At 43.0% G+C, this 13240-nt stretch overlaps 1 protein-coding gene across 1 annotated transcript in view; it reads left to right on the forward strand.

Moving 5' to 3' along the window:
• The window catches only part of SRGAP3 (SLIT-ROBO Rho GTPase activating protein 3), a 301360-nt gene that overhangs the window by 263275 nt on the left and 24845 nt on the right, over positions 1–13240 (forward strand). The window contains 4 exon segments of the mRNA XM_043982005.1: positions 49–183; positions 3467–3572; positions 4776–5003; positions 6827–6906. Coding sequence (XP_043837940.1) covers positions 49–183; positions 3467–3572; positions 4776–5003; positions 6827–6906 — 549 coding nt within the window.

Genomic DNA, 13240 nt, shown 5'->3' on the forward strand with positions numbered 1-13240 from the left:
GTCCTGCTGTCTAATCAGGCTGAACAGTCATCTTCTCTATCTGTTCAGGTGAAGATCCCCTGGCGGATGACCAAAATGAAAGGGATATTAATTCAGTAGCTGGTGTCTTAAAGCTGTATTTCCGAGGACTGGAAAACCCACTCTTTCCCAAGGAAAGGTTTCAAGATTTGATATCCACAATCAGTAAGTACCCAGGGCTGGGGTAGGAAGGGGAGTTTCCCCGGAGCAAGGGGTAATACTCGATAACCCTCCAAAGGAAGAGGAAGAACAGCAGTCACCGACTGAGGGAAGAAAACTGTTGATAATACTTAAGTTTTGAATTCAAACCAGGTTTTAACCACTCTAGGGAAAATAAGCCTGTTGTGGGAAGCTGCCTTTCTTGATAGGATCCTTACAAACTGACCTAAACAAACTGGAGCAGTCAGCTAACGAACAAGCATTTGTTAAGCACCTACTATGTGCCAGGCATTGTAACAGGCTCTGAGGAAAAGAAGATACACATGGCACAGTCGCTGCCTCAAGAAGCTTACATTCTATTGGGAGAGACAGAATATATGGAAATAGGTATATTCAAAATGAAAACCAGATAATCTGGAGTTGGGGCGGAGGCACTACCAGCTGGGGACCTCAAGGGGTCCAGCTCGGGAAACTCAAAGTAGAAAGAAGGGCATTCTTGAGCTGAGCTTTGACAAAAACTGGGCTTTCTAAGAGGAGGTGAGGAGGAAGTGCTTTCTATGTAAAGGGAAGACAAAGTGTCTTGTATGAAAAAGACCCCTAGAACTGTTTTAGCTGCACCATATATAGAGTACATGAAGGGGAGTAATGTTGAATTAGCTTGTTGAATTAGTATGTTGGAGCCAGGTTAGAAAAGGCTTTAAATTCTAAACAGTGTCGTCTATGTGTGATCCCAGAGGTAGTAGGGTATCAAGGTTTTGAGCAGTGAAGTTATGTGATCGGGTCTGTGTATGAGGAATATCATTTTGTCATCGATGCAGAAGATGGATTAAAAAGAGACTTAAGGCAGAAGGGAAAATTAGGAGGCTGTTGAAATAATAGAGGCAAGGGGTGATGAAGATCTAGGGTGGTAGCTATGTGGGAAGATGAGAGGAGGCAGATATGAAATCTGTTCTGGAAGCAGAATCAATATGACTTGGTAACTAATTAGATATATATTCAGTGGGAGAAACTGAGGAATGGAGGGTGACTCTGAGATGATCAACCTGAGTAAATGAGAGCATGGTGATGCCTTCAACAGAAATAAAGAAGTTCAGAAGAGGGAGGGATTTGATAGGAAAGAAAATGAGTTTCATGTTGGATATGTTGAGTTTTAGATGTAAACAAGAATAGTGATTTCAGAGCTCAAGAGGGAGACTAGGTTCCAATAAATAGATATGGGAGTCATCAAGCAGGTAATCAGTAAATATTTATTAATCTCCTGCTATATCCGAGACACTGTGCTAAGCATTGCCTCCGTGGAGATGACAATTTAACCTGTGGGAACTGCTGATGTCACCAAGAAAGGGACTAGACAAAGGAGAGAAGAGGGCCCAGGCCAGAACTATGGATACAACCATAGTTATGAGGTGGGATATGGATAATGATAAAGGATACTGAGAAAGAGCAGTCAGATAAGTAGGAAGAGAAACCCAGAGAAGAGAGGATATCTAGGAGGAGAGGGTGACCAGTGGTGCCCAGTCCTGCAGAGAGGTCAAGAAGAATGAGGATTGAAAAAAGGTCATTGGATTTGGTTGGCATTTAAGAGATCATTGTTAACTTTGGAGAGGGTCGTTTCAGTTGAGTAATTAGGTTAGAAGTCAGATTATAAAAGATAGGAGAAATGAGGGAGAGGAGAAGTAGGGACAATGAAAGCAGATAGCTGGCATTTTTCCCCTTGAGAATTTGACTGAGAAGGGATGGAGAGACATAGAATGATAACTTGAGAGGATAATAGTAGGGTCTGGTTGGGGCTTGAGAATGACCCTAACTTAGGTGTGTTTGTGGCCAGTAGAGAAGGGGTTATACATCAGAGACTGGGGAAAGATTGGAGACAATCTGCCAGAGGACATGGAATCTATGGCATGGGGAGAGAGGTTGGCCTTGGTGGGGAGAAGGGATGCTTGATCAGAGAGTAGAGGAAAGGATAAATAGATGGACAGTGAAAAGCATATTAGGAGACATGTTCTTTTGATATTCCTTACGCGACCTTAGGTCAGTCACTGCCTTTCTGCCAGTTTCCTCATCTGTTAAGTGAGCAGGTTGAACTGGATGATCTCCCAGGTCTGAATTCAAACCTTCTGGGATTTTCCCAAATTTGACTCTATTTCTTTGGTCCTCCCTCATAGGCCTTGAATTCTCCCAATTGCAGGTTGTCTCATGAGCTTTCCAGCATTTCCTATAATGGTGTTTGGACCAGAAATGCTTTCAGAAAACTGCCTCTACCTTGGAGGTGGCATTTCTGCCAAAAGGCATAGTATCATGACAGGCAGAAAAGACAACTTTAACTTTGCCCAGTTAATTCCCTCTCTTCTGTTGTTATGGTATCTGTCTTGAGTGGGTGTTAGCACTTCCTAGGCTCCCTTCTGACTCTTTGTGGTCAGACTGTTTTTCAATTTGTCTTTATATCAGAAGATGATCCTATCATAGACCTAGAACTGAAAGGTCCTAGACCTAGCCCTTTGAACTAGGTCATAGAACCAGAACTAAGATCTGCTGAGAGGTCATCTAGTTTGCCCTCACTCATTTTACAGAAGAGGAAACTGAGGCCCAGAATGGTTAAGTGACTTGCCCAAAGTCACACAGGTCATGGGCTGAGAGCCGGGATTCAGACTTTTTGTGTTTGGTGCTTCCAAATTCAGTACTCCAGGTTCATCACTCTTCCTGTTATCCCCAGCACAGTGCCTGGAATATAGTAGGTGTTTAATAAATGTAAGCTCTAGTCATGTTTATATAACTTAGGTCTAATTTATTGACATTTTCCTTCAGCATAAAAAATGGCATGTACCTCAGTTTTATGTAGTGGATTTTCAGAATAAACTAATCAAACACTGAACTTTTATGAAGCATCTACCATTTGTGGAAGGCACAATGCTGGGTTCTGTAGGAGAATCTAAGAAGTCTAAGGTGTGGCTCCTGGCTTCCCGGGGTTTACAGTCTTTCTGGGGAGACAAGACTCATGCACCATAAGCAATAGAAAAGATAGTACAACTCTGAGGCCTCGATTGCATGGTACAGACCATGAATATTGTAGTTCAGAATGAGAAAAGGTCATGAAGGCTGGAGAAAAATGAAGTGAGGCATTTCCTCTCCTCAACAATGTCCCGCTCTCCCTTTAACAGAGCCGCTCAGAATATGAGCAAAAGTTGAGGTTGGGCTGGGGAGAAGAGGTCAGTCCTGACAGGGTGCTTCCACAGGGCTGACTGAGCTGCGTCTCATCTTGGTGGGGGCTCCTGGGGGGCTTGTGTTCTAGAAATGGAGAGCCCCGCCGAGAGAGTGCACCTGATCCAGCAGATTCTCGTCACTTTGCCCCGAGTGGTCATCGTAGTCATGAGATACCTCTTCGCTTTTCTCAACCAGTGAGTGTGTTTTCCTTTCCTCTCTCTCCACAAGTGCCCCCGTTCCTTCTTCCCAGAAGTGGAGTGACCTGCTTGGATACCACTGGGTCCCATCCTTGAGAAAGAAGTTCTTACAGTTCAAGTTGCAGGGACCTGCTCTCTGAGATTATTTCTTGAGTTCTTAGAGAGTCAATGGAAGGTGGGAGTAGGACTTGCCCTAATGACAAGATGCTTGAGATGTATGAAAAGCTGGATGCACCATTAGTGTCTCTGAGACTCAATCCTGCTGAGACAGAAACTTGGGAGATCCAGGAGCCAGCTCCTCAGACTCTCACCACTGTGGGGGAGGGGATCAGCATATCTGACTCTGCTTTTCCTTAGGCCTGATCCCATAGAGTGTTGGAGGTTCACACTGGAGCAGGCTCATTAAGAATTGGGAAGAGGAAAAGATTGTCTTTTGTGTTCCCCACTTCTCTTTGGTGGCCCTTTCCTCCCTCTTATCCTAACCCTCTCCCTCTATGTTTATATTCTGTTTTCTATTATCCTTCTTCCTCTGGGGTTCATATGAGGAGAAAGGAGGAATCCAGAATTGTTGTTATGGGGCAGCTAGGTGGCACAGTGGATAGAGCACTGACCCTGGAGTCAGGAGTACCTGAGTTCAAATCTGGCCTCAGACACAACACTTACTAGCTGTGTGACCCTGGGCAAGTCACTTAACCCCAATTGCCTCACTAAAAAAACCAAACAAACAGAATTGTTGTTACTAATAATCAGTAAAATTTAGATTAGTGTCTCTGTCTCCCCATCCCTTACCCCTGACACCTATGCCCAGATGCATGTCTATTTGAAAAATATTCAAGGAAAAATGCTCCAAAGGGATGGATCCCTACTAGTAGAACATCAATGACTATCACCACCTGGCTGGGAAGGATGTTGGCTAGAAGAAGCCTTCCCAGAACCCCTCAAAATGTGCCATGCATAATAGACCTTTACTTCATAGAAAGTCAAGGTCCATAGGCAATTCTGATGGAGATAGTAGAACCTGTATTTTTCTTCTGCTACTTCCCGTATCCCTACCATGTAGCCATAAGAGAAGTACAGCCTTCAACAGCTTCCAAATTCCACTGAGGGTAGGAGTTCATGGCTGTCATCCTCACAAAGCCCCAGGTGCCCCATCAAAGATGTCACTACTCTAATCTTGTCTCTTGGGGGCTTCTATTTCAGCCTGTCCCAGTATAGTGATGAGAACATGATGGATCCCTACAACTTAGCCATCTGCTTTGGGCCAACCCTCATGCACATCCCAGATGGACAGGATCCCGTGTCATGCCAGGCTCATGTCAATGAAGTCATTAAAACCATCATTGTCAATCACGAGGCCATCTTCCCCAGCCACAGGGAACTGGAAGGGCCAGTGTATGAGAAGTGCATGGCTGGCGGCGAAGAATATTGGTAAGATCCTTTTCAGTGGTACCTTCTCCCTATGTAGAAGAGCACGGAGCTGGTGACTCTTGGCCTGTCTTTAAGGGATGAAGGAGAATAGCTGACCCTTATCCTCTATATACTGATCATTAATGGGCTTTCAGGCTATTGTGTATAGCCTCCCTCCCAACCTTCCCACAAGCTTTCTCTTCTTAAGGTTAAATAGACACAGGGTTGGTTTTCTTTTTTTTCCTTCTCATAACTACCCCTTGTTCAAGCTTTTAACCATCTTTGTGATTCTAAATTACTTGGAGATTCTCTCTTGGCAAGGAGACAGAAGCCAAATTAAAGTTTTAGAACCATCAGTCTTAGAGTAAGAAAGGACCTCACAACTTTGCCTGATCTATTCTCCTTCAAGAAAGTAAAAAACTATTGTCCCCATTTTACAGATGAAGTAACTAAGACCCTAAGTGGTTAAATGACTTGCCTAAATTTGGGAAATAGGCATTAGGTAGGATGACGCAAACTGATCCTCCTTTGACCTCCCTGGGCTTTGAAATGTTCATCAAGTCAGTCAGTCAACACGCATTTGTTAAGCATTTACTATGTGCTGAGCTCTGGAGATGTAAAGAAAGGCAAAAACACAGTCCCTCTCCTCAAGGAGTGTCCATTCTAATGGGAGAGGCAACATGGAGCTATTATGTGAACATATGAGATATAAGTTGCCTTTTAGGTATGAGATTCTATTTCTATTCTTAGTCTGGCCAAAAGCTCACCATCCAAACCGATGCAATGAGCGCTTGTTAAGTGACTACTGTGTACAAGACAGAAGCAAAATGGATAAAACAAATATTCCCTGACCTCAGGGAGCTTACCTTCCACTGTATCATATGAGGTATGATGTTTAAAAGTCTTGAAGTAGGCTAATCAGCAGTCAATCATTCTCACTTGATTCAATCAGTCTTGACTGCTGATTAGCCTACTTCAAATTAACTGGATTGTAATCACACCTGGCTGGCCCTTAAGAAGCTAGACTGTGAACTCAACTAGAGATCACCTTCAAAACCAGTGGATTTGGATGACGCCAACCAATCAGCTTGAAGCAGTGTGTAAGGACCGCCTCTGTTCCAGACCTATAAAAAGCTTCCACAATCAGCTTGCTAGAGAGTTCCTAATTAAAGCAGGCTCGTGGAGGAGGACTTGAGGAAGAACCCAACCAGGCTGGAACTCTAGGGTAGATAGACCTTTTCTTAACTTTCTGAACTCCATGTTAATACCTGTATGCTTTAATAAATGTTTAATGCCCAAAGACTGGTGCTAAAGCTTCTAATTTAAGGCGATCACACAATATAGATTTTAAACATCACAGAGGATTGGTTGGAATAACTATGACTGCTTAACCCAAAGAAGACTTAAAGAGGACTATGGGCTCTATCTTCAATTATTTAAAGAGCTTTCATGTGGAAGAGCAATTAAATTTACTCTTTATGAATTCAGAGAACAGTGCTAATTCCAGTGGATATAACCTGGAAGGAGGAAGATTTTCACTTAGTGTAAAGATTTTTATAATAGTTGGAGCTGTCTTAAGTTGGAATGAGTTGTTTCATGGGAGCTCCCTGTCACGAGGCACCACCAGAAGCTGGATTGCTTTTTGGAGGCGCAGTAGAAGGGTTTAGTCTATTAGATTGAATTAGATGGTGACTAATGTCCCTTCCAACTCTGGGAGTCAATAGGAAGAGGATGGGAGAAGAGAAGGTTCTCATCTGAAGCAGGAGGTCACAGCCAGCATCCAGCGAGGCTGCCAGTGGCTAGGGAGCCTTGCGTAAAAGTCTCCTCTTTTTGTTTTGTTGCAGTGACAGTCCACATAGTGAGCCGGGGACAATTGATGAGGTCGATCATGACAATGGCGCAGAGCCTCATACTAGTGATGACGGTAAGTAGGAAGGAGTACACTGAAAAGGTTAGCAGAAACCTGGGTGCCCAGAGCCTAATGGAGAGAACCATTCTGGCTTGACTCTAGATACTTATCTGTCTGGTGACCTAAACTGTTGACCCAGAAATACCAGAATCTAGCTCTGAATTGATAAATTCCCCTAGCCAATAGTCTTTCTTTCTTTCTTTCTTTCTTTCTTTCTTTCTTTCTTTCTTTCTTTCTTTCTTTCTTTCTTTCTTTCTTTCTTTCTTTCTTTCTTTCTTTCTTTCTTTCTTTCTTTCTTTCTTTCTTCCTTTCTTCCTTTCTTCCTTTCTTCCTTTCTTCCTTTCTTCCTTTCTTCCTTTCTTCCTTTCTTCCTTTCTTCCTTTCTTCCTTTCTTCCTTTCTTCCTTTCTTCCTTTCTTCCTTTCTTCCTTTCTTCCTTTCTTCCTTTCTTCCTTCCTTCCTTCCTTCCTTCCTTCCTTCCTTCCTTCCTTCCTTCCTTCCTTCCTTCCTTCCTTCCTTCCTTCCTTTTGCGGGGCAATGCGGGTTAAGTGACTTGCCCAGGGTCACACAGCTAGTAAGTGTCAAGTGTCTGAGGCTGGATTTGAACTCAGGTACCCCTGAATTCAGGGCCAGTGCTTTATCCACTGCACTACCTAGCTGCCCCTAGCCAATAGTCTTTAAACTTTTTTTGATTGTACTCCCCATCAGTCAAATATTTTCTGGAATTTAACTCCATATGTATATGGAATAATTTATAAGTTAGATACATATATCATTGTACTCATATATTATAAAACATACATATAATATAGAAATTTTAAAGGATGAGATAAAGATAAAATAGACAATATTTTAAAAATATTTTATTTATTTACCTATAAAACCAACCAAATATTGATTCTGCTTTCAAAACAAAAGCCTATATATGTCCTGGGGAATAGGGAAGATTTGCAAGTAATAATTGTTTGTTAGTAATTAATTATTCAAGTTATTTGATCCATGTCGCTAGCCACACAGTTGAATTTCTTTTTTAAAAGATGCTTCTTAATTGGAAGACACATAATACAACAATGAAATAATAGGTCATGATGGTCAGTAAACATAACCGCTTTTGATCAGGAGCCTTGTTTCTCGGTATAGATAGGGACTATAAACAATAAGCAGAAACGATTGTCTCTGATTTTGCCTTAGCAGAAAGTTTTTCTGTTTTCTGGATGTTGTGCAGCTTAATAGATGGGATCATATCCTCATTTCTTATTCCTCTTCGAATATTTGAGTTGTTTCTTTATATGATTATGAACAACAAGAAGAGTGGTTTGGCTGCATCCTAGAGTATGGGAAGGGGAGTAATGTAGAATAAGCCTGGAATGATAAATTGAGATCAGGTTGTGAACACCCTTTGGGAATTTTCAATAGGGAACCACTAGAATTTATTGAGTAGGGGTTGACATGGTCAGACCTTCATTTTGAGAAAATCATATGGCAGCTGATTGGAGAATGGATTGGAGTAAGGAGAGACTTGAAGCAAGGAGATCAATTAGGAATCAGTCAATAAATAAACCTTTAGTAAGCATGTACTATGTTATAGGCACTGTGCTATTGCAATAGTGCCCAAGTGATGAGGGCATAGCTACAGTGATGTTTGTGTAAGTGATATGAAGGGGACAGGTGCTGTGGAGGTAGAAATGATGACCTTTGACACTTGCGTAAAAATATAGGGGGAGAAGATGAAGTTGTGAACTTGAGTGACTGGAAGGATGGTTGATGGTTCCCTTGATAGAAATAGGGAAGTATGGAAGAGGGATCGATTTGGGAGAAAAGATGAGATGATGGAATTTGCAATGTCAATCGCATCCCATATGTGCCTGTTCATCCTGTGAAATTCACTCTGAAATGAAAATGGGGAGTGAGACTCTCATGTCCCAGAGTGAAGAGAGCCTTCTCCAAAGGGCACCTGCTTCAGCTACAGCATAATGGGGGGCGGGGGGAGGAGATGAGTGTTTTGAGAACGAAGGGAATTTTCCCAATGGCATTTGTGCGGCTCCATTACACATAGTAGATGTTGGAGAGAGAGAGAGAGAGAGAGAGAGAGAGAGAGAGAGAGAGAGAGAGAGAGAGAGGTGTGTGTGTGTGTGTGTGTGTGTGTGTGTGTGTGTTTGGATGAATTGAAAGCTCTTATTCCTTAGATCCCTTCTTAATCTAAGGTTCTTGTATTTTGGATATCTTTCTGAAGAACTTCCATTGGGGGATTATCAGGACCTTGTCTCCCATTGCCTTCATTCATCCAATAATTTGAATGCCCCCTCCTCATCTTGTCCTTTTCTTTTTGTTTTCACTTTTTTTTAAAAAAAGAAGCCTTATCTGTGTGAAATTGGATCTGGCTCCTGCTTTCCCCAGAAGATTGGCTTCCCTCTAGAATAAGATCTCCTGTCAGATATCTTGCCTCTGGGTTTTTTCCAGTGCCCTCACTGCCTGAGGGGTGAGTGTTTACCATTAACCCAGGGGCTGAGGACCTTGGTGAACAGAAGGGAAGGGGAGGCCCAGGGCTTAATTAAACAGACTGGATTAACTGTGGAGGAGATATAGCGCTATACTTAGTGATCAGTCCCACTGCTCCTCTATCCCCACTGTCACTTATCTTTGCTTCTAACTTGTTCAGTGGTGTCCTCCACCCCCCACCCGGTGAAAGAAATTTAGCATTCCACACCCCGCCTGCTCCCCCAGAGACAGGCTGTCACCTGCTTGGTATTGCATGACTCAGAGTTTTCATTGATTTCCTTTGAAGCCACAACAGAGAGATCTTTCTCCTGCCTGAATGGCCCTAATTATTGGGTCTTTAGAAAGATGGCACAAAGGAGATCTAATTCTGATTATTGACGATTTCAGGCACCACCAAAAGGCATCTCCTTCTCTCTAAAACAGAGCTGTCCTCCTGACTTCCTTCTTTCAGCAAACAACCCCTCTCTTTTGCCAATCTCCAAGACTGAAACCATGGCTTATCACCTTTGGTTTATTTTCCATCTCCCTTACCAGGGAGAGGTGTCACCAGGTAGAGACCCTCCGTGACCTTGGCCACAACACTTAGCTCCTCATCTGTAAAATGAAAGTGTTGGATTAGATGGTGTCTGAGGGTTTTTTCCTGCTGTAAAACCACAGCATGATTATACTACAGGCCCACAGACCAGTAAATAGATGTCCAGAAACCACTAGGACAGGAAAGTCTAGATGGAATTCATCTGAGAGATCTGGGCTGAAGATAGAGTCAGAAGTCATCAACCCAGAGGTGATCCCTAAAGCCACAACAATTTCCAAGATTATTTGGGAAGAGAATGTAGAGAGAAGACCAAAGGCAGAGTCTCTGTAGAGAGAGAAGACCAAAGATAAGCGTTTTTGTAGACAGAGATCAAAGGCAGAATGTTTTTTAAGAGTGTGAGGAGGAAGATGATCCAATGAAGGAATAGCCCAAGAGGTAGGAGGAAAGCCAAGATAATATATTAGAAGCTGACAGGGGGCAGCTAGGTGGTGCAGTGAATAAAGCACCAGCCCTGGATTCAGGAGGACCTGAGTTCAAATCCGGCCCCAGACCCTTGACACTTACTAGCTGTGTGACTCTGGGCAAGTCACTTAACCCTCATTGCCCCACAAAAAAAAAAAAAAAAGATGCCTAGAAGCTGACAGAATATGGGGAAGAGCAGAGCAGGGTGGAGTAAAGAGAGACACAGAGGTCAGCAGTGTCACATGCTTCAGAATGAGGACCTAGAAAAGATAGCCATTGGGTTTGATGATTAAACAGTCGTTAGTGGCATCTGAGGGTGCAGTGTCAATGATTGTGGAGGTAATAGAATCCAGCTTGCAGAGAGGTGAGGAGTGAACCTCTGGAGGGCAATGGAGGCAGCAAGTGTTGACTACTCTTTCTAAAAGCTTATCCGTGTAAGAAAGACTAGAGATGGGATAGTTTTCAGGACTGACCAAACCAACCTACTTGCCATCCCCAAGTCCGGTATCATGCACTTTCCCATCCCCATGCTTTTGAGCACATTCCTGATGCGTGGACTACCCTTCTCCATCTTTGTTGTAGTTGTTGATAATATTCTATCCATCCTTCAAGGCCCAGCTTAAACCCCACCACCTCCTTGAAACTTTCTCCGATCCTTCCTTTTGGAAGTAATGTCTTCTTCCTCTACTCTCCAACCCTTTGTAGTTTTCCAGTGTAATGTTTCACATACATATATGTGTGTATATATGTATATGTATATGTATGTATGTATACACATATAGTTTTGTATGTATATATTTTGAGAGAGAGGCAGATAAATAATGATTCAGTCAACAAGCATTGTTAAGCACTCACCATGTGCCAAGCCCTGTTCTGAGCATTGGGAAACAACACAAAGCAAAAATAGTCCCTTCCCTCAAGGAGCTTACATTCTAATGGGAAAGGCAATATACAAACAACACATAACAAGTTTATATAGAGAATAGCTGGAAGGTCATCTCAGAGGGAAGGCTCCTGTGCCTGGGAAGGGGAGAAAGCTTGGCAAGGCCTCCTTCAGAAGACAGGATCTGAGCTGAGCATTCTAGGCCCAATGATGATGATGGTGATGATAACAATAATATTAACTAGCATTTAAATAGTGGCTACTGTGCACTAGGCACTGTGATAAGCACTCCATAAATACTATCTCATTTGATCCTCACAACAACCCTATGAGGTAGGTGTTATTTTTATCCCCATATCACAGTTGAGGAAACTGAGGCAAACAAAGATTAAATAACTTGTTCATGGTCACAAAGCTAGTGTTTAAGGCTGGATTTGAACTCAGGCCTTTCTTACTCCAGGCCCAGGGTTCTATCCACTGTGCCACCTAGCTGCTTGGGCATGGGAGACAACCATTACAAAGGCACAGAAACAGGTGATTAAGTATTGGGTTGGAGGCACTGTAAGTAGGAGAGTGTGACCGAATCATAGGAGAGTAAAGTATAAAAAGACTGGAAAGGTAGTAAGGGGCCAAGTTATGGAGTGTTTTAAATTCAAACAGGATTTTATATTTCATCCTGGAGGCAATAAGGAACTGTTGAGACTCGGTGAACAGGAGGAGCATGGCATGGCCAGACCTGTGCAGACCTTGGCAGCAAAGTGGAGGCAAGATTGGAGTAGGAAGAGTCTCAAGGCAGGGAGACCAGTTAGAAGGCTATTGCAATGCTCAAGCAGAAAGGGCCTGGTCTACAGGGACAGCTGTGGAAGTAGAGAGAAGGGCTCATAGACAAGAGATGCTGTAAAGCTTGAAATGACCATATTTGGTAATGGATTAGGTATGTGGGCTGAGAGTGAGAAACTGAGGAGGCATGGAAGTTGTAGGGAAGGATAACTGGGAGGGTGATGGTGCCAACCTCCATCAGGACAGGGATTTTTGCAAGAAACGAAGGCTTAGAGGAGAAGATAAGCAGTTCTGTTTAAGTTGAGATGTCTATAGGACATCCAGTTGAAGATGCCCAAAGGGACTTTGTGATGTAGGACTGAAGCTCAGGAGAGAGGTTAGGGCTGGATATATAGATCTGGGAATTATGTACATAGAGATGATAATTGAGTGTATGGGAGATGATATCACCAAATGAGAGAGTATAGAAGGGAAAACAAAGAAGGCCTCAGACAGGGCCATGAGATTCAGCTTAGTACTTAGTGGGCATGATATAGATGAAGAACCATCACAAACACATAGTAAGTGCTGTCCACTGAGCCACTTAGAGGCCCGTATTGTTATCATACTTATCGGCAATATGATATAGTGAATAGGGTTGTACTTGGAGTCAGGAAGACTAGTATTTGAAACCTGCCTCAGATACCAGCTGTGACCAGGGGGACATGTCACTTAACCTCTCTTTGCCTGTTTCTTCAACTGTGAAATGGGGCACAAGTGTTAAGAACAATGCATCTACATCACCGGGTTTTCATGAAGTCAGATGAGATAATCTATGCAAAACATTTTGCCCACCTTAAAGTACTGTAGAAATGTTGACTCTTCCAGTTACATTTTATTTTATTTTTTATTTTTCAGGGCAATGGAGGTTAAGTGACTTGCCCAGGGTCATGTAGCTAGTAACTGTCAAGTGTAGGCAGCTGGATTTGAACTCAGGTCCTTCTGAATCCGGGGCTGGTACTTTATCCACTGTGCCACCTAACTGACCCCTTCCAGTTACATTTTATTGGCACTTGCACATGCACGTGGATCTGGGCTCTCTCATCTTGCTGTTCATCCATGGGTCCAGTTCTTTCCTCCCTTCACAGATCTCGGGCCCCACCCTGCATCCAGCCTGGCATCTGAGCCAGGGATTGCCATGGGGTAAAAGCA

The sequence above is a fragment of the Dromiciops gliroides genome, chromosome 1 (genome assembly GCF_019393635.1).
Source record: "Dromiciops gliroides isolate mDroGli1 chromosome 1, mDroGli1.pri, whole genome shotgun sequence".
Lineage (NCBI taxonomy): Eukaryota > Metazoa > Chordata > Mammalia > Microbiotheria > Microbiotheriidae > Dromiciops > Dromiciops gliroides.